Below are 26,511 nucleotides of genomic sequence, written 5' to 3' on the forward strand. Positions count from 1 at the left end.
AGCGAGATAATTATTGTAATTGACTAAAGAGTTTTAAAAGAGAAATAAAGAGAATCGGAGAACGGGTTAAGGTTACTCCATGAGCGACACGCTATTTGATAGCAGTGGAGACGAACTGAAGGGGGAAAAAAAAGAGAAAAAGAGAATATGCAGGGTTGATTTAAAGAGAAATAGTCCGAAGACATTTACGAGGATTCACATAAAATATACAGGATTACAACATGCAGAATACAAGTTATACAACTGCAAAGGGGATGTTTTAATTTAAACCACAGAATTATACCCAGAACAAATTTTAGAAAGAAGGTATAACTATTGCCCACATCTGGCTGATATCGATCCCTACTCCCGGCAATGATAGAGTCTGGATGAAGATGGGCTGGACAGGTTGGTCAACAGGCGGAGCGCCGGACCCGGTACTGGTGATAAAGTTCTTACATTTTTAGGACCACAAACATCGATCCTTAATGGCATACTTGCTACCCCCCTCTAATCCTTTCCTGTACACGAGGGTCCACTTCTCAAAGTTGCAATTGACAAAGTCATAGTAGCCCCCATGCAGCGCGAGGGCTCCCTCGGTTACCCTTTTCTCAATCCACGGGTATGTTAGCAAGTTCAGCAATGACCCATTGATTGATTCCTGCATAGAGAATAACACTTTTCTGCAAATTGGCACTGAACAGAAAGACAGAGTTGGAATTGCATGCGTAGGCTTAGTTTGGTTGAAAGCATCAAAAAAAGCATTCAGCATAGATGCTATATATTCATAGGAAGTTCCCTGTTTCTCAAATCACAAGAAACATGGACGTTGGCCAACAAACCTAACCAGAAACTGCTTTTATTTGCAAAGGCAACTTGCCACTCTTCTATAGAATTATATTATTATATATATAAAGAGATAAAATATGTGTAGGCAACCATATCTATCTGTGTTCCTCCTTGTTGAAATCTAAACAAATTTAGGACCAAATCTTTATAATACCTATATCCTAGACGAAATGATAAATGAAGAGAAAAATAATACAAGTAACTTGCACCTTTGTGTCGTCATGTTCATACAAACCTATGTCTTAGTAAAGGAAGAGAGGCAATACCTTTTCACAATGCCTGCATTGCATTTCAAAGCTCTGACCCCCTGCTGCAGCTTTGGTGCTTAATCTTGCACTCTTCCCAACTGAAACCCAATCTCTGATGAAGCTCCTGGTGAAATTAAACCACAAATGCAAACTATGAGAATAGCTATAAAAGAAACCAGACAAGGAAAAGCAACGCAAGTGGAACCAAACTACAGAGAAATATGTGTAGGCCTGTAGTTCTTAGTTACCTCGACTCAGCATTCTCTTTCATACTCATGAGAGCCTGAATGCCCCCACAACGACTATGACCAATGACTAGGATATTTGGAACCTACATATAGCAACAATCTTTCCTTCTTCAGAATAAATATTGCCGTATCGTGCAAATCGATAACAATTCAAGTGATGCTATTATCATAATAAATTACTTGCCTCAAGAGAATTTACAGCAAATTCAAGTGCCGCATTAGTTTCTGAGGCCCCATGCTGCAATGTGATATGAGTTCATTATTCAGTGAAATTACACATGCATGATTTTATTGCATACAAGTTCCACCAGCATACACAGAGTACCTCAAACGGTGGAACCAAGTTTGCTACATTCCGAACTGTAAATGCTTCTCCAGGTTGAAACCCCAAAATACTGGTAGGACAGACCCTAGAGTCTGCACATGCAACTACCATGAACTGCACTTAAAAAGCGTTAGTCGGGAAAGAATACTTTATCACTTTAAAGATGGATGGCCAAAAACTTGTGAAATTTAAAAAGTGAAGGAATGGCAACAGATTGTAGTGGTCCTCGCTAAGCTTGTCTTGAACAGGCATTAAATTTTGGATACTTGAAATCACAAACAGCATAACATCTTGTCAGATTTTTTATAACCAATATATATTATGGTTGACTACTGATAATTTTACTCAAAAATGATTGGTTTGGGTCAGGGTATCGAGCTCAATTGCTACTGGTTAAGTTTTAGATCACAAATTGACTACAGACCTCTAAGCGTATTTATAAAAGTAACAGAAATGAAAAAGTCAATACGAAGGTTGGAAATAAGCACCAGGTATACAGTCAAAATAAAATAAAATGTTAATGGAAGATCCGCCGAGGATACATATTAATGACGAAAGTACCAAAACAAGCAAATATGGCTAAGAGGCAATTGGTATCTTTGAGACAAATGATTTTAGTTTGCTATATTACCTTTGGTGCTTGCTGCTGAGCAAGATTTTGATAATTAACCAGGTTTTCCCTGTTCATGATACAATCTCGATTAATCAAGAGAACTCGTGTTTCCTTTTCAAGCAAAATAGGATAGCATGAGACTCATCTTACACATAGTTTCGCCTTTTGAAATCCAGAAACCTGTACTCCAACTCTTTGAATGGATCAAGCACTGTATCTCTCTCAGCAAATCTTTGTTCACTATCTATGATTTCTTGGCTCAAGCCAAAAGGCTCTTCTGAAGCCTCTGTTACATAAACTCTCTTCCTGCAAATAGATATAAATAAATCTTACCTTGTACAGAATGTTCATAACATAATTAAGGAAACAAAATCTCATAACTACGATTCATAATTGCTTCCACATAAATGATGCATCACAGTGTGACAAACTTATTTATTTGGAATCCGCTGAATTCATAGATCCAGCAATTGAGAAATTTATACCATCCAATTCCATCTTTGTACATCAAATTGAATTATTTGTATTTAAAAACAGGAGAGGACAAGCTTACTCATTGGATCTCAGGATCCTGAGATATGCATTTCGTGGTCTCCGCAGAATCAACGGCGAATTGGAGATCTAATATCAAAAGGGAAAGAAATTGAGCTCGACAAAAGAATCGCACCCTCCAAATAAGAAAGAGCGCGAGAACGAATCGATCAGAGGAGCTCACCTTGAGAGCTCTCACAGAGCTCGCGGAGAACCCGGCGAATGCTTCGTGATCGGAGGTCGAAGCGGTGAGGTTGAGGCCACAGGGCAAAGGAGATCGGAGCAAAGACGCCATGGGAGGAGCACGGGGTTAAATTTAGGGTCTGAATCGGATTTGGGATCTAGGGTTTCTGATCCGTACATTTGAGAACGGGGACGAGGAAGAAGAAGAGGAGGAGAAGGGCTTAAAGACATTTACGGCGTTACAAGAGACGGCGATTTTGACGGAGATTACGAGGCGAGCGACGTGCCTTGCAAACGCTCTAATGGCGGAGTCTACGAGGGTGGAAGGGATTCGATTTTGCTCGCATACGAGTTTCTATGCGCGAAATAGATCTTCCGTCCATTCTCTCGTTGAGTTCATCACAACCGTCAATTGTGTCTACTCATAGTTTATGATGGTGGGACTATCCGGATGATCTATATCCGTTCACATCAGACACGTGGCTTCCACTAGGCCAAGCCAAGGAAGCTGGGACAAGTACAATGATTAATCAGGTGTGTTGCACCAAACAGGAAACACTAGTTTCGACCAATAAAGAAGAGCCACGTGGGAGGGATTAATGTCGTGACCTGTTTTGTGCTTTGTACGGATTATTATATACGGGTTTAATGCCAGGATAATGGGAGTGCGTTGTCAATTAATTGTCACCTAGTAAGCTCGATGTTAACGACACGTGTCCGCCAAATTAGTCTTTTATTTTTTTAAAAAAAACTTTAAATACCACCCCCATAGTTTCACACTTTCTTTCTCACTTTAGTACTCTATGATTTAAAATATATCAATTTAGTATTCTGTAGTTTTATTTTTATCTTTTTATTATCATTTCACTAATTTTTTTTGTTAAATCGGCAACAAAATTAAAACTAAAGAGTAATAAAGTGAATATTCGATAAACCTAGGTAGGATATCTGAAATTTTTTGTATATAATTTAACGAAATATTAACGAAAAAACTGTCAAAAAAATAAAAATGAAACCATAGGGCACTAACTTAATACACTTTAAATCACATAGTACTAAAGTGAGAACATGCGAAACCACAGGGATGGTATTTGAAGTTTATCTTTTTTTTTTTAGCCTTTTTAAGAAAAAAATAATATGTCATCATCCTTTTTACCCTTTTTTTATGAATTTAATTAGAAATATAATACAATTAAGGTAAATCTCAAATTTGAAATTTTAGATATTTATTATCAATGTTTTTATTATAATTAGATTTTTAATGTTTGGTATTTATTTTGATCAAGTTTTTATCATTTAGACTACTGTTGATTCTAATAATACACATTATTACTTATTAAAATTTTGAAATTTATGCGGCACCAAAGTAGTTTGATTAGATTAATAATATTTTTAATGATAAAAATTGAACGTAGCTTCGGGTATTATCATACACAAGATTTTTTTTTGCGCCCACTATTCTGCAAATACAATCATATATAATATAATTAATTTATGTAAAATCAGTATATAAGATTGAGCTAGATATAGAAAATGTGAGCTTTGTAGAGGGACATCTAAAATCTAAAATACTTTATAAATGTAGTTTCAAAATCGGAAAAATTTTGAACCCTCAGTCTCTAATCTTCGGTGACTCTTATTCAAATATATTAAAAATAATATTACAAATAACTAGTAAGATATGAAGAAATATAACATTCACTAATAATTGAAACTGTAAATTAATTAACTAATTAGATATTCTAAACGCCACTTGTGCCCCATGTTTGAACGGGGCCAAGTTATTTGAAACGTTCTGTTTTATAGGAGGAATTCTACATTATCACACTTGCACCATGTCATCAATAACAAGCCCATCACATTCCTTCTTTTCAACCAAAAGTATAATAAAAATATTTTTTTACAATCATGATGGGACATATACCTCTAAAAGGAGATATTTGATTGATTTGTTACGCCACGTCACCAATATACCCGTTGCATTCTAGAATTTTTCATTGTATAGAGCTGATGTCTCTTATATACGGTAGATAACTGTACAAAGCAGTTTTGAGAAAGTTATTTTGGATACCGCGGGAGGGGGATTCACCATTACAGAAGTGGCTTGTTAACCGATCGTTTCTAGCGTAAGTAACAAAAATTTTAATAGTCGATATCTGAGATTTCAAATTTAAAATCTAGTTGTCTCATATTTTCGACTAAATTTATTTTTTAAAAAATAAGAAACAGATAGCATAGTATCTTTCTTTCAAAAAAATAAAATAATGGCTTGTTAACGGAAAAAAATCTTTAGTGGGGAGTTCTCTAATGATGCTGAGTTGGGTAACCCAACTTCGTCGTAACGGATTATTCTTATCTCTATCAAAAAATTTAATTTTTTTTAAATTTTTTATTTTAAATTTTGAGTAGGGTTATTACACTTTTATAAGTATATAGCTTTTTCTACTCATAAGTTGTTATTAATTATTATGGAGCTTTCGAATCGACGATCCATATCGTTAAATATGGTTTCGAGTATTTGAAATTTTAAACAAAAAATTTTATAATTTTTTAAAATTATAATAATGTCTATAAAACGGGTATAAAATGAACAGTTGAAATTGAACGACGTCTTAAATATAGATAATTAGATCCTTCAATATAAGGTTGAAGTTCTTGATATTTATCTAGACAATAAATATAATTTTCTATCAAAAATCCAACTAATTTCAACTCTTTTACACTATTAACTTAGCAAGTATTTCAAACCGGCCGCTAAATTTTTTTTTTTTGAGAGATAGATAGCATGCTATCCGCTACCTTTATTTTATTTTTATTAATTTATTAATTTTGAGATCTTATAATTATAAGATAAATGATGTCGAAAAATTATAAAATTTTATTTTTAAAAGTTTCAAATGTTCTAAATTATGATCATTAATTCGGAAGTTCTATTATTGAAAATGACTTATAAATACGAACACGATATATAATAGCCAAACTCTTGAATTTTAGTATTTAAAAACTCTAAATAAATTTTTAATAAAGATAAAATTAATATTTATCAGTGGATCAAAAGACACTATTTGAAAGCTCACCACCGAAAGTTTTATCTTATTTGGCGGCCCTACCGCTCGCCATAGTGGAAATAAGAAAGCACGAAGTTTGATGCAATGTTGGAAGGCAAAATCTTTGACTGTGTGCCATCACCGTACTTCGAGTCATAGGGCCATTTTAAAAATCTAAAACAAAGGGCCTTTTTTGCAAATAGCCCTCTTACAAAAAATTTTTTAAATTTGGTCCTGTCAAAAATTTATTTGCAAAAATGGCCCTGATCTCGCCACGCAAGCGCTACGTCAGCGCCACGCGGGCGGGGCTGGGCCAGATGGTTAAGTTGAACACGGTGAATCATTCACCGCGTTCAATACAAAGTTTTGTATTGGATACGGTGTCCAATACAAAATAATTAAGATCGAAATATTTGTATTGGACACGGTGAACCATTCACCGTGTCCAATACAAATAATTGGACATGGTGAATGGTTCACCGTGTCTAATACAAATACCTCCAACTTAGTCATTGTTGGAGTATTTGTATTGGACACGGTGAACCATTCACCGTGTCCAATACAAAAATCTTGTATTGAACACGGTGAATGATTCACCGTGTCAGCTTAAACATCTGGGCCCGTCCTGCCCGCGTGGCGCTGGCGTGGCAGGGGCAGGACTATTTTTGCAAATAATTTTGGATGGGACTATTTTTGTAAATAAAATTTGTCAGGGGGCTATTTGCAAAAAAAGCCCTAAAACAAAGCAATGTTATCTATACATCTTCTTAAGTATTTATGAGGTCTTTATTGGTTCACTTACTTTATGAAAAAAAATTATTTTACTAAAACTCCTACTAAAGAGTTTTCTCAATATAAAATCTCCTGATTATAAATATACTTATCTATGTGTACACCTAAGAATCCAAAGACTAAGTTATTTTTAAACTTTTTTGGAGTTTGCCTGAACATAATGTGCCAAACTATTTTTTAAAACGAGTAAGATCCTATTGAATAATTGTAAGAGATGTGTCTTCTCAAGATGCATCTTAAGTACAACTACTTTGTTTATGGCATGGTCCAAAAGGACAGCCACTCTCTCTCACAGCCACATCTAGCTTTTATATTTTGTTTTGTATTGTCTTGCTCTTTGAATCCTGCTTCAGCTCTATATTATCTGTGTCTTCATTCAGTCAAATTTATTTTAAAATTTTTTTTTATCTCATCATCATCATTCTTTTCTACAAAATTATTATATTTTTTAAAAAAATAATTAATTTGAGATATAGTAATATATATAGTACCGCAGTAAAGAAAAAAAAAACTTAAAATGTGGCAGTTAGATGGATGATCTAATATTTTTAAACCCATCTCATCATAATTTTTTCAAAAAAATATTTTTATTATACTTTTTAAAATAAAAAATTAATTTAATTGAATATAAATAATAGAAAAAATTTCAAATACCATCCTTGCGGTTTCACACTTTCTACCTTTAGTATCCTGTGGTTTAAATTGTATCAATTTAGTGCCCAGTGGTTTTATTTTTATTTTTTTGTTATCGATTTCACTAATTTTTTTTCGTTAAATCAGTGACAAAGTTAAAACTAAAAGATACTAAAATGAATATTGGATAAACTTAGATGGGATACTTGAAATTTTTTTGTATATAATTTAACGAAATATTAATGGAGAAGTTGACGAAAAGATAAAAATAAAACCGCATGATACTAACTTGATACAATTTAAATCACACGATACTAAAGTGAGAAATGCGAAATTATAAAGATGATATTTAAAATTTATCCTAAATAATATGATATAGTTTCTACATAATACATTTTTTCCACTGCATGCAAGACAACCTCCCCGCCCATCTGACCCTGATTTGGCACACTCCCCGTTAACGCACCATCCAAAACTTTCCACAAAGCTCCTTTAATTAGCTCTTCAGCGTCTTTGCTTGCACGAGCGAAGCAGATGCACCAGAAACCGAGAAAGAGAAAAGATTATTTACTAGATTAGAGGAGCACAGGTGGGACTCAGCAAGGTCTACTGTATCATAGTTACACCATATTATTAATAATAAATTAATTATATTTTTTTTAATTATAATGAAACGGATGAATCTAAAGAGAGTCATCTTATTAGTTACAAACATCAAATCAGTAATATAACTTGCGTATTTTTTATTATTATTATTATTATATATATTTTTTTAGGCGTGGTCTTGCTGTGCTGTACTTTCTCTGCCACCCTACTTGTCTTATCTCTGACCGGAAAACCCTAGCCATTAATTAGCAGAAATTATTGCCTGGACCCGGCAGCACTGGAATTAATGTGTGCTCTACTAAATCCCGACTGCAGTACATAAACATCTCTTAAAATTAGAAATGTTCGAGGCTATTGTTTAACAAAATTTGATACAATCATAAAATTTACTAATTTTTTGTGCGCACATTCTCTTGACTAGAAAACAATTTAATTAGCCATCTTTTTCCATGCACCCATGCACCAGGTGCACGAATGAAATCATAGCCCACCGGGGTTGAATGCGATCAACCATATATATCATCAACATGTGGACCCTTTTTACTTTTAAAAAAGAATAGAACATATATACATGGACCATTTTTAGAAAACGTATTCGACTATGGAGCCATCAATTGCATAATAAACATAATGCACTGGATAACGTATCTCGAATCGCAGTATAAATAGATTCATACTCTAATTATTTTAAATTACATCTAATTCTAATCTTAGTAAAATTTTACTTTATTTTAGATATCTATAGCATGTAAGCCTTTTTTATGGGAACCTTTTATTAGACGGCGAAAAATTGAAATTGAAATTGAAATTGTTCTCGATAAGTTATGAGGATCCGGCGTAGAGAATAAATAATCTTTCAACCATTTGTTTTGATTGCTTCGGTAATTTTCGTAACTCGAGCAAAAGTGAAACATTTAACTAAATGAAAACATGCACAGAGAAAATTAAGCGCCGGAAGAGATTAGCTTTAATTGGCGATCAGTAATGAGGCGGGGGCGGCGGAGGAGGCGGCCGCGCGGTGGGCGCCCAAGCGACCTCCGAAGGGAAGTGGGCGCCGTAAACGGACGTCACCGGCGCCCCCGCAAGCGCCGCCGAGCGCGGCGGGGCGGGGCCGCGGCGCTGGTGGTGGCGATCCTCCTCCGGCGCGGCGGCGGTGGGGTCGTCGTCGTCGTCGGCGGGGACGCGGTGGACGGCGGGGTTGGAGAACGCCGCGGCCACCACCACCACCGTCTCCGCCGCCACCATCGGGCCCGCCACCGTGCCCCCCAGGACCTGCCCCTGCGGCCCCGAGAGCGACACCGTGAGCCCCGCCGCCGCCGCCGAGGACGCCGACGCCGACGCCGACGCCGACGCCGGGGGGAGGAGCGCGCCCGACATCGACAGGACCTCGAGCCGCCCGAGGAGCCGCACCGCCGCGCCGCCCTCCGCCGCCGCCGCCGGCGGCCCGCCGCCGCTGCGGAGGGTCACGTCGGAGACGGCCCCGTGGGCGGAGAGGACGCAGATCCCGACGCCGCGGCCGCGGACGAAGCGCGCGAGGGCGTCGGCCACGTCGTGCCCGGGCCGGATCTCGAGCACGTGCGGCCGCATCGCCGGCGCCGGCGACTGCTCCGCCAGCGTCTGGGCCCGAGTCTCGGCTTGTTCATTGATCCGCGGGCGCCCGCTGCGGCCGCTTCCCCGCCGCCGCCGCCGCCGCCGCCGCTTCCCCGCCGCCGCTTCCACTACCGCCGCCGCCGCCTTCTACCTCCTCATCTCCTCCCTTCGACACGTCGTCGGAGAGGCTCTCCCGCTCTTGGCGGTGGAATCGGGTGGGGAAGCTTCTAGAGAACATGGAGATTTGATTTGATTTAGCTTCTCTATAAATGGTATTTTGGAAGAGTAATATATATATATATATATATATATAATTGGCCTGGATCTGAAGAGGATGCCGCAGCAGGGTGGTGGTGGGGAATGGAATGTGGGGAAGGGGGAGATGGAATGGAGAGTGGGAAGCTCTGCGCTTAATTTGTGGGCCCACTGCCACGAAGCTAAGACGCACACTACTTTCCTTTCCAAGCTAGCTTCAACTTGTTTCAAAGTTGAATCTGTTTGCTTTGAAAATGAGCACCAAACCACTGATGTGTTTGTGGTGTAAGATGCCCAATATCGATTTGGAATGCCGTTACCTAGTATACACCATATTACATTTAAAATTTTAATTTCTTCTATAAAAATTATCTAAAAATAAAGGCCAATTTGCATAAAAAATTTATTAGTTTTAAATTTTTATCAGAATAGATCATTTTTTTATATTTTGGTCCGGATTTTTAAAAAACTGATCAAAATATTCTCTTTTTTTTTTTTTTTCTCTCCGAAGAGGGCGGCACAGGCAGAGGCAGAGGCGGCCCGCCTCGCCTTTGTCCCGCGTGCCCTCGCCCGTGCCCGCACACCCTCCCTTTGCCTTCCTCACCTCCGACCTTGCCCAGGCCGCGCCGCGACCTCAATCGAAATATCGCCGTTCAAAGAGTGCAATTTTCATTCAAAATGTACAACTTTCGTTCAAGAAAGTACAATTTTTATTCAAAAAGTATAATTTTTCTCTCAAGAAGTATAAGTTTTTTCTAGAACAGTGCAATATTCCTCTAAAACAATGCAACGTTCTCTTGAAGCAATGTAACTTCATCATTTTCTTTTTTTCTCTACTTTTTCATTTTTATTGTCAAAAAAAGCACATTTCTTTATATTTTTTTATTTATTCTTTTATTTTTTTTATTTTCTGCATTTTTTTTCCTCGGCTCGACTCTTATCGGCACTCGCTCCGAGTCCTCCTTCTCTGGCGCAGGTGTCGGTGCCCACGTCGGCGAAGACAGAGGAAGAGAATATGGCACTGTTCTCGCTACCGTCGTGGAGGGTCACGAAAACGGTGGAGGAAAGTCGAAGAGAAAAAAAAAAAACGAGAAAAAGAAGAGGAAGAGGACTTGACGCTACTCTCTGTACTATTGTAAAAAACTGGGAAGACGGTGGAGGAGAGTAGGAGAGAAAAAAAAGAAGTCGCAGCATGGTCTTAGCGGGGTCGGAAGCTAGGAAGGCGGAAGAAGAGTGCGCAGGCGCAAGCGAAGGCGTGCAGGAGAAAGGTGAGGCGCGCAGCCTCCGTCTTCGTTGCCCTCTTCGGAGAGAAAGAAAAAGAAAGAACGAGAGAAGAAAAAAAAGAGAAAGAAAATGGAATAAAAATATTTTGATTAGTTTTATGAAAATTCAATCCGAATCTGTAAAATTCAAAAAGATGACCTATTTTTACAAAAGCTCAAAATTAATAAGTTTTTTATACAAATCGGCCAAAAATAGACAACAAAATTACACTTTTGGTTCCCAAACAGAAAGCGTGATATTTTAATACTTAAATTTTAATTTATATAATTTTTTATTTAAATTTTTTAAATTATTATGATTAGATTTTATAATTTATTATTTTAACAAAATATTAATAAATTATTAATATAAAAGTTATGTACTATTTTATTTATTATATTTTTATATTAATAATTAATTAATATTTAATGAAAAAATTATATTAAATTTATTTATAATAGTTTAGAAAGTTCAAACAATTACAATGTCACGCCCTACAGTTTGAGGACCAAAGAAAAGTGTAATTTATTTTAAAAAAATTGATAACTAAAGAGAGTAACTTTAGTCACAAAAAATTCTTGAATATAAAATATATATTTTTATTATAATAAATGTACGACTAGTATTGCTCTATCAATTTTAGTGCAGGAGTTTAAACATCCACTCTAATTTTAAGATTAATATAAATATATGTATTACAAAGTGAAGTATTTTCTCTGTTAATTTTAAGGGTAAACTTCAAATATCATTTCTATGGTTTCACATTTATTATTTATTTTAGTATCTTATAATTTAAAGTGTATCAAGTTAGTGCTCTGTGGTTTTATTTTTATCTTTTTATTATTGATTCTACTATTTTTTTGGTTAAATCCGCGACAAAATTAAAACTAAAAAGTACTAAAGTAAATATTCGATAAATTTAAATAAAATATCTAAAATTTTTTTATATACAATTTAATAAAATATTAACAGAAAAATTGACGAGAAGATAAAAATAAAATCACATGACATTAATTGATATATTTTAAATCACAAAATTTGAAACTAATATGAATGGTATTTAAAGCTTTTTTTAATTTAAATCATGAGCTGGGGAATACATTTTCTGTTGATTTGACGGCGAGATGGTAGTGTGCAGGAGAGGTGGGTGGGAAAAAAAAAAAGAAAAAAGAAAAAAGAAAAACTACAGCAAATGAGTCTTCTTTTTCTGTTTCGTCTTTTCACATCACACTCGTATCTGTTATTTAATGGCATGTCGACGGAAATTATTTCCTACACCCTGTGTATCAACATGCCTCGTGCACCTCACACGACTTTTGATGATTAATTTATTAAAATTTTAATTTAATTCGATAAGTACAGCTAAAATCATCTTAAAAATAAGTAATACGCACCTGCATTCAAAATTTAAAGTCTTTTTTTTTTATGGACACATATCTAATCTGAAAATATTTATCTATTTAGTCAGATTTTGATTGTAAATATTTAATCTGAAAATTATCAACTTTCTAATTTATTTTTTTAGAAGATTAATATTAAAAATATTTTTTTTAACGTTTCAACATATTGCAAATATATTTTTAAAGTTAAATTTTGAGCAAAATAAATGGAATGTACTAAGCAAATTATATATTTTTATAATTTTTATTCTTACTTATTGCTCGGCAAACTCGAATACATTTGCATCCCCTGTAACTTGCATAGAAATTGTGGACACTCGATAGAAAACAACACCATCAATGCATTCGTACCTCTCTGCAGCAACACACCCACCCACCAAACGCTCTATTACATGTCTGACTTTTAACTCAGGCCGATTTGGCTCGCAATTTGCGCGCCCTTCAGTAACGTGGAGGATAGGAGACACAATTGTAGCCAAATAAGCAAATTAGGTACAATATATGAAAGCACTGCAGGACAAATTTTTAGGGCGTGTTTATTTTACCAATAAATAGGGGTGGCAATCCAGCTCGTGGTTCGCGAATTAGCTCGTGTTCGATTCAAGATGAGCTCGAGATTGGCTCGCTCGTTCAGCTCGTTTAATAAACGAGCCGAACACGAGCTGGGATCAGCTCGCTCGTGTTTAGGGGTGGAAACGAGCCGAGCTCGAGCGAGCTTACCTCAGCTCAAGCTTGGCTTGAAATTAATTTCGAGCCTAAATTTAGGCTCAAGCTTGGCTTGAAATTAATTCGAGCCGAGCTCGAGCGAGCCTAACTTCGAGTCGAGCGAGCTCGAGCTCTAAACGAGCTGCTTGAAATTCTTAACATCATGCAATCTATACTTTAATTTTTATAAAATATTATCTAAAATTTGATATAAAAAATATCTAATAGTTTAACATATAAAATAAATGCATGAAATACGATATTATAATACTAAAAAAATTAGGAAAAGCGACTCTACGAGGAAGGGATAAAAGAGAAGAAGAGGGTAATTAGAGTAGGATTTTGCTGGTTTGGTTTTGTGGGCCCAATAATCTAAATTCTATTATACATATAATTAAAATACATAATATATATTATTTTATATAATTAAAATATATATTATATATATTATATATATATATAAGAGTTGGTTACTATATATACTTTTATGAGTATAAATCCCTTTATACTCATAAGTTTTCGACCCGTTAGATCTATTCTTTTGACCATTTTATTCGTTAAATCATACTATTCAACTAACCACCCACTCAATCTTACGGGACACTATCATTCTAATCGCATATTTAACGGCTGAAAATTTATAAGTATGAAGGGGTTATACTTATAAGAGTATAGTAGCACGAGCATATATATATAGAATTAGGCTACCATACTATTAATAGCACAGACCGCTTGCTATTAGGTTTTCGGCCCTTGAATGAAAGAATGTGCGGTTAATATGATAGTAGCCTCTAGGGTTGAGTGGGTGACTAGTTGAATATTATGATCTAACGGATGAAATGGCTAAAGAGATAGATCTAACAGCAGAAAACTCGATAGCACCATATGCTTGGTACTATCGATAGTATAATAGCCGAACTCTATATAGATATATATAGCAGTCAACGGCAAAAAACTCAATAGTACAAAGCGCTTAGTACTATAGATAGTATAGATAGTATAGTAGCCGGACTATATATATATATATTAGAGAGAGAGAGAGAGTCCGACTACTATATTATCGATAATACTAAATGCTTGGTACTATCGAATTTTGTGCGTTAGATCATATTATTCAACTAACCACACGCTCAACCCTAGAGGATCATTTCATTCTAACCGCACATTCCTTCATCCAAAAGTCGAAAACCTAATAGCAAGGTTGGTACTATTAATAGTATAGTAGACTATATAATATATATTAATATGTATATATATTTCGAGCTTTTCGAGCTTAATTCGAGCGAGCGAAATAATACTCAAGCTCGGCTTGAAATTAAATTTCGAGCCTAAATTTAGGCTCAAGCTTGCTCGAAATTAATTCGAGCCGAGCTTGAGCGAGCCGAAATCGAGCCGAACACGAGTCGAACACGAGCCGGCTCGCTCATTTCCAGCTCTATCGTGTTCGGCTCGATGACAGCTCGAATACATAATATTTATATTTATATAATTTATTTAATTTATATTTTTTTATAAAATAAATAATTATATATAATATATTTTTTTATTTTATTTTTAGCAAAATAAAATAATAAATACAAGCTTAATTATAAAAAGACTCATTTATATGTAAAATTTCAACTATTAGATCAAAATCTAATAAATAAGATTTGACCTAAATTTATTTTTTTATATATATTTAATCTAATTATTTTTAATTTATTATTCGTTGGCCAGCTCGTGTTTGGCTCGTTAATAAACGAGCCGAACACGAGCTGAAATTTTCGGCTCGATACTTTAACAAACCAGCTCGTGTTCGACTCTTTTACACGGTAACACCCCTACCAATAAGTGAGGAGGGATGAAATTACCTTCAGTCATAAACATCCACTTCTATAGTTTGATTTCCTGGAACTTTACCTTCTCTTCAAACTCAAAACTCTTCAAAATATCATAAGTTGATTTTGACCCACTCCAGACAGAAGTGACTTAAAAGAAAAAAAAAAGGTTAAGAACAGATTAATAAAATATAAACCCATCTCTCACGCTTTAAATTTTTTATTTTTGTTTTATGCCAAAAAAACAACTGAACTGAAAAAACTTCTGTTCCGTAGCTATACAAACAAATAGCAGAAGAAAATTACCTTTTACCTAAACTCTCACATTCAATCTGAATTTCATCTTTGGTGAAAGAAACAATCCATGCCCTCAATATGCAATGCCAGACTAAACCCTTAACAGCAAGCAAGATGTGATGGAGGGTGAATGACTGAATGCGACTCAGCTTAAAAGTGGATTAAAATATGTCAAAATTAAGCAATATGTATGCTGAATTTCCATAAATGAGGCAAGTGTAGCAACATTACAACTTTCTAAATTACCTCGACCTGCACTATGTTTCTATTGATCAGATTTATAGTGTCGACGCGAGCTCTTACCTGTTACTAACATAGAACCAAATGAGACAACAAGAAATTAGCTTCTATTACAGGCTAAAACAAAAAATTAGTGCATTTAAGGTCCTTCTATCGTGTTCTCGGATATATACACCAAGCCAAACAAAATCTTTATACATCTCACCAGAGTTGCCCTCGATCAAAATCTTTTCGTGAAGCTCGGCACCTGGTAGGAGATTAATGCCATTTAATAAAAGCATCACCGTGGCTATAATCAAAACAAAATCGAGTCCTGAAGCTCGGCACCTGGTAGGAGATTAATGCCATTTAATAAAAGCATCACCGGGGCTATAATCAAAACAAAATCGAGTTGGGAAGTTACCAGTATCAAAAGAAGATAGTCGATCATAGCATCCGAAAGGGAGGGGGTGGAACTTGAGGAAATCCCAGCTGTGTCGCCTGAAAAATGCCAGGACGTGACATTTGAATAAGACCAGGTTGAGGCATTTGAATGGTGGCAGGTTGCGACATTTGACTCGAGCAAGAATGGAGCATTGGGTTGCATCGCGGTTGCAGCATTTGAGTATCAGCAGAGCCTTTCACCTTCTTTTTACTCTTCTTTTCCAATTGATTTTTCTTTCTCCCACGTGTGGGATCGAATACTTGCATATTCTCATCAGACCATTGCATCTCATTGTCAACGCTGGCTATATTGCTTTGAATCGATTTCCCATTAACACCTTCGACCATGTTTAAGTTCCCTAAATCATTTTCGATTAATTCCAATGCCTCCATCAACTTCTCTTTAACAATTTTAGCTGCTCTGGCTGTCGATGATCCTTTCTCGAAAACAAAACGCCCAAAATGGAACAAATCACTAAGCCGAGAAGCGTGAGATGACTTGCTAGCGTAGTTCGATGATTCAGTAGGATAACATATAGCCTCTTTTCTCGCATTGTTAGTCCATCTACGCAATATATACTGAGCCGGTATCTCATTAACATTATTCACAAGAAACACCCTCAAAGCATGGCAACATAACAATCCCAAAGTCTCAAACAACTTACAACTACAAGAGATGGTATAATCAGATTTATCAAATTTCACGGTGAACACCTTTTTCTCACCATGCTTATAAAGCTCGTAGGTGGCTACTCCTTCGCCATTGCCCTCAATGTAACTCATCTCTAAACCTTCAAGAAACTCCTCTCTAAACATTTCAAATAGCCTGGTCGTGTAGACATTAGCTGCATGTTGAAGAATTCCGCCATGAGGAACAACATTTGAAAAGGCGCTGTTCTTGCAATTTAGATCATCATCCCGCTCCCCTTTACGCATATCTTCTGCCTTTCTCTCATAATGTTCGATAACTTGAATGAGAGATAATGATGCGCCTAAAAGTTGACGGAAAACACTATACATACTCTCACTTCTTAGGGTTGTTTTCATTTTAGCCGAAAAAATATCTACTTCAAAAGCAGTACACCATTTTGCTCGAGTCTCGTAAAGTCGATTAAGCCACACATTGTCCTCAAGATTGAATGTCTTGATCATGTCTTCCCAGGTTGATTGGAATTCCATTTCATCCAAACATCCATTAAGGCACTGACTGAATTTTGCACCGAAACTTGGATTGCTGTAAATCTCAGCAAGATGTTTCTTAGAGTTATTAGGAATATGCCAGAAGCATAGTCGATGACGTGACTCGGAAAACACAATCTCAATGGCATTTTCCATTGCCTGATCTTGCTCGGTAAAGATAATTTTCGGTTGCTGGCCTCCCATAGAATCTAAAAATGTCCGAAATAACCAAATATATGACTCTGTGGTCTCATCCAATAGTAAAGCACAACCAAATAATATATTCTTCCAATGATGATTGATACCGAGAAATGGAGCACAGATCAAATTGTACTTGTTAGTTCTATATGTAGTATCGAAAATCACAACATCCCCAAACATATCGTAATCTAGCTTTGATCTTCCGTCTCTCCAAAAGAAGTTTGTCATTCTGTTTTCTTGGTCGACTTGAACCGAAAAGAAAAAGAGGGGGTCCTCTACTTGCCTACGACTAAAATGATTGATAATACCTTGTCCATCCCCAGGTTCAATTGCCACTTTATTCACACTGTGCAAGTAACTGGGCGAATCTTTTTTCACAACATTTTTTGCATCACCAAATTGCTTGTCTGAATGCGGAGTCGATCTTGTATGGGCAACTAGTACTCTCCTACCGGATCTTAACCTATGCCTCTTCTCTTGGCTCGCGAACTCGTGATTGTGCACATCATTAAAATAAGTGACTTCCCAAGTACCATCAGTTATAGTGAACCGGATTCGAGCTGTGCAACCAGTTCTAGTTTCTAAACGATTAACTTTTTTAGGGTTGCATCGCTCATATTCACGAAACCCGGCTTTTGAGCAAACATATTCTCGTTGTCGGAGAGCCCCATCAATAAACCGCCTATTCCCTTTTCTAATGCTAAAGCCCTTTCGTAAAGCATGTAGGTTGTAGAGATCATATGCTTCATCTTCTGAACCCACCTTTATACCAACTTCGAGCTTCTCATCACAATCATCTAGATTTACAACCTCGGCATTATCTCCATTATTGATTTTGTCAGCCAAAACCGGGTTGCCAGCTGATTGAGCCATTCAACCTGCTACAGGAGCAAGGACATGCTTATTCCAGAAGAATGTACAAATACTTTGCAAACCAAAAAAATCAATACATGGGGAGCGGGACGAAAATTGGTCAGACTTAAGTCCATTACCTTAGGCCCAGACATTCAATCAAAACTAACACAGTATCAAAGTTCAAGACAAACAATAATTCAAGGATTTTGTATGCTGAGAAAAAGAAAAGGAAATCAAAATACATCAAATCAAATAATAGCAAACTACAGGAAATCAAATGTACATCCTCATTATCCAATAAAAGATCAGTTTCCGAAGCTGTAGCTTCATTTTAGACCGTTCAGGTTCAGTTTGTTAGAAATAGGAGCTCCGGACAAAAATGTTACCATTTTATGACTTTAGAACATTCTCACCTAGGAAAGTTTTAGGAAAGCACCATGTTCCTTCCTCATTAAGTACTTTACAAGGCCAATCCGGTGCTGAATTCTGAGGACAGCGGTGGATTAACTTGACAAATTTTTAGCAGGTTTGATGAAGCATAAGGTACCAAAATAATGGCCAGCTGCAGAAGCAAAATAATTATCATTAGCACTGGAGAAGGGAGAAAAGAGTCAAAGCAGTATCTAAAGCGTAATCTGGGAATGTTTGCCCAAATGCACCAACTTTGATGCTTTACAAGATATGAAAATTCCAAAAGCACATTAGAACATTCCTTCTCCAATGTTGTGGCAGTTCCTACCACCATTTCATAGAAAGTCTAAAACATTCTGGACTTTTTAGACCCTCTAAAGCATAAAAGCGAGTGTGTTTGAGTAACACATTTCCAAACTAGTCCTGAATTGTAAAAAAGGAGGAGAAAAGAGGAGGAGAAAAGAGGAGAGACGGAAAGAACAATGAGACAACAACGGACAAAATTAGCTAAGTGTAAAATAGAAATGCATAAGCAAAAAAGCAAGAGAGGGCAAAGGTGGCAGGTGTCCAAAAGAAACACTTGAACCAATTGATCTTCGGTCATATAGAGAGAAAAGGAGACTCAGAATAAGTTTCTTGTCGTAAGATCTCAGCCAAAATCAATATGAATTCATCTAGCCCTCTTTGGAGTCTTGACTTAGACGGATATATAAACTTGTAGTTCCTATCAATTCCAGCCCCTAACTTCAAAAGAAATAGTGGTAAATATGCCAGCTAAAAACACGATTTCTGGGAATTTATTCAGAGAATTATGTAACAATTAATTCAAACCGAACTAGTGCCTTCATGCTGCTGGAGTCATATTCAAATTATTACTTCATAAATAATCGGAATATTAGTTTCCCAGGTTGTTTGGTTTTTTTTCTTCGAGGAGAAATTCGGAAACCGCCCTTATTGTAGGGCAAAGTTTCACCCTACAGCTGTGTGTTTCAGAATGTGGCACTTTGCTACCTAGTAGAAACTATTCTAATTCCGTGAAGACTTGCCATCAAATGCAATAGGCGACTCTTTCATTCCCTAATCTGTTAAATACCTAATTAATCTAGTTATGATAAGTAATGTTCTTATCATTTTCTCACTTGTAATGAAAAAACAGAGGCGATAAACACAAGCTAGCAAATTGCTACAATTTGAACCCCCATCCTCTCTCTCTCTCTCTCTCTCTCTCTCTCGCCCCACAATCATAATAGAACATCAAAATTACTATAGTTCTGATAATAAATCTAGCAAACAAAGAGGCCTCGAAGGCCTTTCACTCAGATCCTGATCAAATCCGAATGAAAAAACAGATGTTCTACGCGCTAAAGAAGCCATTAATCGTAAAAAAAAAGAAGTAAATTGAGTGTTGAATCATAAACTCTACTGATAAAAGATGGAATAATTGAGTAGAATAGCTATTAACTGCAAATTGCCCACAACATAACATACAAAAATCCTCACAATTAAAACATCAAAACAACACGGAGGTGCGCTTAATTCACAATTACACAAATTTCCTCAAAAAAAATCACAAAATGTTCGGAAAAATCCCTAAAAAAACACATACCGCAACAGAGAACGGGATCGGAGCTCCGTTTGGATTCCTCTACGCGGCGGCGGAGGGATTGATGATGGGGACGGAGCTCGCGATGGGGAACGGTCGCGCTCCGCGCCGGAGAGGGCGAGAGGGGGCGAACGTCCCGGTTCCAACGTTAGGGTCTCTCCGCTCGTAGCTTCGCCGCTACAAAAAAAAAAAACTCGGACGTTTATTGTGACGACTACACTCGACCGTTGGATCTACGATCTGATGATGTATACATGTGATAATCATCGTACTGGTGGATCAAAAGGAACAAATGCTGAGATAGACACCACTTTGTCCTAAAATTTAATTTTTTTTTCAAATTTTTAGTATTAAAAAAAAAACGCAAGATAAAAATCTAATACGAACCCTATAATTTACATTTTTTTTTTTTGACTAAATTACAAAAAACCCTCCTGTAATAATCCGCTTTTTCACTTTTCCCCCCTGACATTTAAAAACCTACACTTTGCCCCCTTGTAAAATAAAAAATGTGCACTTCATCCCCTATCGTTAGGATTCCGTTATAAAATATTTTTTTATGTCGAAAATATTCCTCCGCCCTCTTCCTTGTTGCTTCGCCTCCCTCCGGCTCGCCGCCGTCTTGACGCCTCGCCATCCTCCACTGCCTCGCCCTCGCCTACATCCCCTTCGCCCTCTTCCGCCACCTCGCCTTCGCCCTCGTTGTCCCTACCTACCTCTCCATCAACACCCATCTCGATTTTCTCCCTATTATCGTCGAAATCGAGGGGCGGCGAGGGTGTAGGAGGAGAAGGGGAGCAGGTGGAGAAGGAAATGGAGAGAAATCGCGGCCGATTGAGGTGGAAATTACGGCCGATCGAAGGGACGGCTGAGAAAGATGAGGAAGAAGACGAAAATGGCGATGGGCAAAATGATCATTTTACACACCGTAATCCTCCTGTAAATATTTTTCATTTTACAAAGGGGCAAAGTGTAGGTTTTTAAATGTCAGAAGGGAAAATTAAAAAAGTGGGTTATTACAGGAAGTATTTTTATAATTTAACTTTTTTTTTTTTTTTNAAAAAAAAAAAAAAAAAAGCGATATTATTTCAAACTCGATGAGTTAGCCTGAATAAGAGCCACTACATTATAAAATAACTTATTAAAACAATTTTTTTGTGTCCATTATAGAATATTATGCAATTTTTGATAAACAATTGATGTATTTCTAAAGACTAATAAGTGGCATATTTTTACTGTAATTTTTTTTTCCCAATTTTGTCCACTGGGGGAGTCCAAAAGAGTAAAATTCAATTTCTTCCAAAATTTAGTGATACATTATTCTATTAGTAAAAGACCACTAGATTAAAATTATAATCTTTTAAGTAAATAAGATATATTTTAAGGCACAATTTGGAAAGAGTTCGTTCTTTCTCTCATATGGGACATATTTAGGAAAGAAAAAAATAAAACAAATAATTGGATCAGCTTAGAATTTTGCTCGAACTAAGTAATTACCTTACTGAATCCACCTCGTAATTCCACAACTTTCATAAAATCACCACCATTCAATCAATTTTACTCCTCAACTGTTTTAGGATTAATTATACAGTTGTCTGTAAATATATCGAATAACAGATATATTCATATAAAATTTAACTTTTTATATTTTTTCCTACAAAAGTCTTAATATTTTTAATATATCTCTATTGTTATGATCTATTAGAAAAATATAGTTAATCATAAATAAAATACTTAATTTTGATTAGTGAATGAGGTAAATTAATTCTTTTACTCATCTTATATTATTTGTCATGGTAGAAAGAAAAAATATGACTGTTCAAAATTTTTGAAAGGATATTTTTGTATAATTTCAACTATTAGAATTTTTAAAGAAACATATTTGTGATAGTAAAAATATCATTTTATTTATTTTCTGTTAAAAAATAAACAATGCTATAACGGTAACAAACTAGATGGACAAATATAAATATCACCGAATTTTTATAGAGATAAATATACAAAATTTAAACTTTGGAGGGATATATTTGTTATTCGATATAATCATGGGAACTATATGAAATTAATCCAAAATTTTAAAATTTCTTATCTTTTAAATGACGAGAATTGAAATAAGTTTATCATTAGGCGGTCCACGGATCCACGTGGTGGACACGGGTGCAAGCATAACTTTCCCCGACCTAGCTGGCAACTATTTACTTGCCTAGTCTCTTTACAAAAAAATTTTCCTGTGAGCCTTTTTGAAAAATATTTCCAATTTAGCCTTATTTTTATATTTTAGAAAAAAATAATAAGTTAATAATAATTTTTATGTAAATTAATATGTTTTTTTCTTTTCTTTAAAATTAAGTGAATGTAATATGATTTTATATATGAACACTTTTAAATTATATTGACTTGTATAATAAAATTAAGTACTAATAGTACTAATAAAAAATTATAATTTAGAAATATTATTATTAATAAATAAATTTTTTATTAACTGTTTATATAAAAAATTACATTACATTTACTTAATTTTAAAGAAAAAAAAAAATAATCTCCACCTACTTAACATATTAATCAATGTAAAAATTATTAATTTATTATTTTTTTTCTAATCTATAAAAGTAAGATTAGATTGAGAATATTTTTCAAAAGAAGAGATTAGATTGAGAAAATTATATATTTTTTTAAAGAGGCTAGACAAGTCAATGAGTCTGCAGCGCACGGCTATTAAAGTGCTTTCCCGAGAAGCCGCGAACAAATAATCTAAAACAAAAAAAAAAGAAAAAAAGAAAAAAAAGATCAGGCGATGGGCGTGGAGAAGCGGATTCTGAAGGCCGGCGAGGGCCCCGAAATCGTGAAGGGCCAACTCGTCACCGTCCACTGCACCGGCTTCGGTTTGCTCACATTTTCTTCTTATTTATTCCCCTTTTTTTTGTCTATCTAATAATAATTTGTGCTATTTTGTAAAAAGAATATTTGTGGCGTAGCACGAATCATCGTTAGCACACAAGATAAAAGGGATTAATGGTTTTTGTTAAAGTTTTTCTCTAGGGTTTGTAATATAGGCAAGGATTTAAGTGCCAATCTATGGCACGATACAGCCTCCGTGGTGACGTTACAGTTTAAAACTTTTTATTTTTTAAATTAGTAAAGTTAAAATGATTTAATAAAGATACATAATAAGTAATTGAGATATTTTGTTGCTAAAAAAAATAAATATTTTATATCATTATTATGCGTTGGTATATTTTTTTTATGTTTTGTTACCGTACTGGTAAATTTTCGGCACGACCTCATTGCCACGGGACTTAAATCCTTGAATATAGGTTTGGTTTTAATTGAAACCCTAGGCTTATACATTGGAAATAATTTGTAGAGGGAATCAACAAATACCTAGGAAAGCTATATAGTGCACAATCTTTGTTGTTTTTTTCTTTTTAAAGCGTAAATCCAGTTACTTCTGATTAATGGTTAAAATTTTCATGTTTTAATTTGTATTGGTTTTGTATTTCTAGAGAGTTCGTGCTATCAGTGGATGTATTTTTGCTGCTGTTTTCAAGTCTTCATCTGAAGCCAATATTTGTAAATTGCGTGCGAAATTCAATTTTGCTAACGCGATTGTGATTTTCAGCAGGAAAGAAGGGTTCTTGCCGAAAAAGGTTTTGGAGGTAAATGTTCTTCTCCGCACGAAAAAAAAAAAGAGAAAAAAAAAATGTGCTAAGACACTTTGAACTAAAAGTACTTTTGCAAACAGACGCCTGAACTTAAGACACTTTGACACTTTGAACTTAGTAAAATGTACTAAGACATACTTTGAAGTTACTATTAAACAGCTGTTTTCGTCGCATCTCTTGCACATAATTTTGTGTGATTTCAAGACACATAGAAATCTATTTTTTCGTTTTATAGTCACGATAATTAAACATCGGGGTTGAAGAACAAAGTGAATATATCGTCTTCATGTGTCAGAATACAAACAAATATATTTCTCTGTCTTTTTGAAGCTTTACAAGATTGCGGAATACAAAGCAATCATAACCGTTGTAGTAGTAACTGCGATTGAGGAGAGGGCCTATTGAGCTATTTGATAAAGTTTAGGGGGATCCAATTGTCATAACTTAAAAGTTCAAGCACCTGTTTGCAAAAGCGGTAATGTTCAGGGGGCATTTGTAAATTTTTCTCAAAAGAAAATCGATCGAGTGCACGAATATGACATTAGTTCCCTCAATTTCACTTTTCAGCACTAGAGATGCCGGGCAGCAGCCGTTCAGGTTTAGAGTCGGTTTTGGTTCAGTAATAAAAGGTAGTCTCTTCACACAGTTTGAATATTGAGGATTGATTTTCTTGCGACTTTGCATGGTGAACCATCCATGTCTTTTCAAATTTGCAAGGTACTTTTTTTAGGAAATTTGTCAGCGTTCAAATTCTTAAGACTTCTTCGTATGTTAGCTAATATGTTCTCCACGAGGTTTTTTCTTGTTTTGCTTTGTCTTTTATTTTTTTACATGCTGCACCACTTATAAATTGTCGTATTATAATAATGAGACGTAAATGTTCTCTAAAGTTGCCTTTTGTTTTCAATTAGTAGAATGTAACTGCAAAATCCAGCCGCCACATTACCAAACGCCTTAAGCATTCTGTGATTTTTTTAATCTGAATCTGAATTTTTGTTTCTTATACAAGGTTAGCTCTTCAAATTGATCTTTAATTAGGTCTTCGATGATCAGATTGTAAAATTGAAAAATAATTGCTTCCGAGTGATGAAAGCAAGTCGGAGTTTTAGAGTGAGCTAGTAGTATAGCAAGGACAAAAGATGATAACAGTGACAATCGTCCCTTGAGCAAGTGGTAAAGGGCTTGATGGTTGGTATCCAAGATTCCAAGTTCGAAGTCTAATTGCTTCATATTTCAAGCTAAGTTCATTTCTAGAGAAAATGAACGAAGCGGGTAGAATGCAACCTTTCTCTCAAAAAATAGATGAAAACAGTGTATTGCGCAACTTAGGTCCAATGCCTAAGCATCTACTGCCTATACATGATCTAACCAGAATTGCTATTCCAAGTGATATTTTGCCTACATATCAGATTTTTCATTAGCTACAGATCTAACTTATTATGGTAGTATTTACAATATTCTTTTGACAGACTTCAAAATGTCAGTTGTGCTTCCCTTGGTGTCTTTATATTCTTGGGTGTTTGTTTATCTTCTCTGTTGACAAGCAGATGAAACTAACTATTCTTTGAAATACTATATGATGTTTAGATAGCTGCTATTTTCGATGTATATAATGATGTCAACAGCTCTTAACATTTCTAGATAAGGTAAGCTTGAACTTTGTAGTAGATTAATGTCATCCAGCTCTTAAGATTTAGGTATTTAACAGAAGATTGTGTTCTGTATCCTTTAAAAGATTCGTAGGCAAGAACGTCAACTAAACTGATACCTTCTCTCTGTAGGATGGGACGAGGGAGTGATTGGCATGCAGTTGGGGGAAATTGCATTTCTTCAGGTAGCGTTCTCAAATACTGAAAAAGCTCTTCCATTTTTGTGCCGCTTTGCATAGACTTGCTAACAGTGTCAATCCATCATCGACCTTTTTGCATTTCGCAAGTGAGCCTGTTTGATGAACATAATTTGCGAAACACACGTCAGTTTTCTGTCTATCTTAGTGCTTGTTACTCTTCTTAATTTGTGCAATGGAACTGCTCCATGTTTTACTCCTGTGACTCCGTTTGGCCTTGTTTATTTCCAATTGTCTAGTTGATTTTAAATCGAGTATTGACCTATTATTCTGATTTCACAGTGCACTCCAGATTACGGTTACGGAGCTAATGGATTTCCATTCTGGGGGATTCCACCCAACTCTGATCTGGCATTCGAGGTTGAAGTCCTTCGAATTCTTAATGTTCATTCTTGAAGTAGTATGCAATTTGATAGGTGGACCTTAAGTTAATAGGTACATGACAAACAATAGTTTTGGCTAGAATGTTAGATGACCTTGGCCATCTTATTTTACCATATCATCTTTTTCTTTTCCTTTTATTCTGACATAATATGTGAACAGATGAGCAAAATTTTATGCATTGCATTTTGCTGCTTTTCTACGGTTAGCTATTTCCTACTTTTCCTCTTGAAAATTCAAGAGTTCACAGGTTTTTGCTGAACTAAATTGCTGCTAAGATTCAGGTAAAGCTGAAGCAAATAAATGATGTGATGTGAATGCTTGTTTTG

General features: G+C 35.7%; 4 protein-coding genes across 7 annotated transcripts; 1 reads left to right on the top strand and 3 right to left on the bottom strand.

Moving 5' to 3' along the window:
- LOC109712227 (beta carbonic anhydrase 5, chloroplastic) lies at positions 134-3,277 on the bottom strand. Its single transcript, XM_020235678.1, has 9 exons — positions 2,978-3,277; positions 2,816-2,883; positions 2,413-2,568; positions 2,281-2,329; positions 1,650-1,763; positions 1,509-1,562; positions 1,325-1,407; positions 1,095-1,200; positions 134-640 (listed from the first exon to the last, which is right to left on the bottom strand). Exons 1-9 carry the CDS (start codon positions 3,086-3,088, stop codon positions 443-445), a joined length of 939 nt encoding a protein of 312 aa, XP_020091267.1. The 5' UTR covers positions 3,089-3,277; the 3' UTR covers positions 134-442.
- On the bottom strand, positions 9,033-9,641 carry LOC109712127 (AT-hook motif nuclear-localized protein 17-like). The gene is made up of 2 exons (XM_020235551.1): positions 9,522-9,641; positions 9,033-9,332 (listed from the first exon to the last, which is right to left on the bottom strand). The coding sequence occupies exons 1-2, from the start codon at positions 9,639-9,641 to the stop codon at positions 9,033-9,035; spliced, it is 420 nt and encodes a 139-aa protein (XP_020091140.1).
- Positions 15,543-20,500, bottom strand: LOC109711757 (protein FAR1-RELATED SEQUENCE 9-like). 2 transcript variants are annotated; one of them, XM_020234965.1, is made up of 4 exons: positions 20,297-20,500; positions 18,693-18,841; positions 16,025-18,305; positions 15,543-15,948 (listed from the first exon to the last, which is right to left on the bottom strand). In XM_020234965.1, exon 3 carries the CDS (start codon positions 18,295-18,297, stop codon positions 16,048-16,050), a length of 2,250 nt encoding a protein of 749 aa, XP_020090554.1. In that variant the 5' UTR covers positions 18,298-18,305; positions 18,693-18,841; positions 20,297-20,500; the 3' UTR covers positions 15,543-15,948; positions 16,025-16,047. The 2 variants fall into 2 exon arrangements, with proteins under 2 accessions (XP_020090554.1, XP_020090553.1); XM_020234964.1 differs by having other exon boundaries at positions 16,025-18,302; positions 20,297-20,499.
- Positions 23,033-26,390, top strand: LOC109711430 (peptidyl-prolyl cis-trans isomerase FKBP12-like). 3 transcript variants are annotated; one of them, XM_020234456.1, is made up of 5 exons: positions 23,033-23,175; positions 23,913-23,949; positions 24,523-24,584; positions 25,737-25,789; positions 26,084-26,390. In XM_020234456.1, exons 1-5 carry the CDS (start codon positions 23,088-23,090, stop codon positions 26,195-26,197), a joined length of 354 nt encoding a protein of 117 aa, XP_020090045.1. In that variant the 5' UTR covers positions 23,033-23,087; the 3' UTR covers positions 26,198-26,390. The 3 variants fall into 3 exon arrangements, 2 of the variants coding, with proteins under 2 accessions (XP_020090045.1, XP_020090046.1); XM_020234457.1 differs by having other exon boundaries at positions 23,916-23,949; XR_002216600.1 differs by having other exon boundaries at positions 23,055-23,175; positions 24,523-24,672; positions 26,084-26,107.

Source organism: Ananas comosus, linkage group 6 (genome assembly GCF_001540865.1).
Source record: "Ananas comosus cultivar F153 linkage group 6, ASM154086v1, whole genome shotgun sequence".
Lineage (NCBI taxonomy): Eukaryota > Viridiplantae > Streptophyta > Magnoliopsida > Poales > Bromeliaceae > Ananas > Ananas comosus.

Bases quoted from the DNA above. Each gene is read 5' to 3' on its own strand.
- LOC109711757 (XM_020234965.1), bottom strand. From the start codon at position 18,297: ATGGCTCAATCAGCTGGCAACCCGGTTTTGGCTGACAAAATCAATAAT.
- LOC109712127 (XM_020235551.1), bottom strand. From the start codon at position 9,641: ATGCGGCCGCACGTGCTCGAGATCCGGCCCGGGCACGACGTGGCCGAC. The intron at 9,333-9,521 runs GTGACCCTCCGC...TCGGGGCCGCAG, and splicing joins CCCACGGGGCCGTCTCCGAC to GGGCAGGTCCTGGGGGGCAC.
- LOC109711430 (XM_020234456.1), top strand. From the start codon at position 23,088: ATGGGCGTGGAGAAGCGGATTCTGAAGGCCGGCGAGGGCCCCGAAATC. The intron at 23,176-23,912 runs GTTTGCTCACAT...TGTGATTTTCAG, and splicing joins CGTCCACTGCACCGGCTTCG to CAGGAAAGAAGGGTTCTTGC. The intron at 25,790-26,083 runs GTAGCGTTCTCA...CTGATTTCACAG, and splicing joins GGGAAATTGCATTTCTTCAG to TGCACTCCAGATTACGGTTA.
- LOC109712227 (XM_020235678.1), bottom strand. From the start codon at position 3,088: ATGGCGTCTTTGCTCCGATCTCCTTTGCCCTGTGGCCTCAACCTCACC. The intron at 2,569-2,815 runs GTAAGCTTGTCC...ATCTATTTGCAG, and splicing joins AGGATCCTGAGATCCAATGA to GAAGAGAGTTTATGTAACAG. The intron at 2,330-2,412 runs GTAAGATGAGTC...TATCATGAACAG, and splicing joins TTCAAAAGGCGAAACTATGT to GGAAAACCTGGTTAATTATC.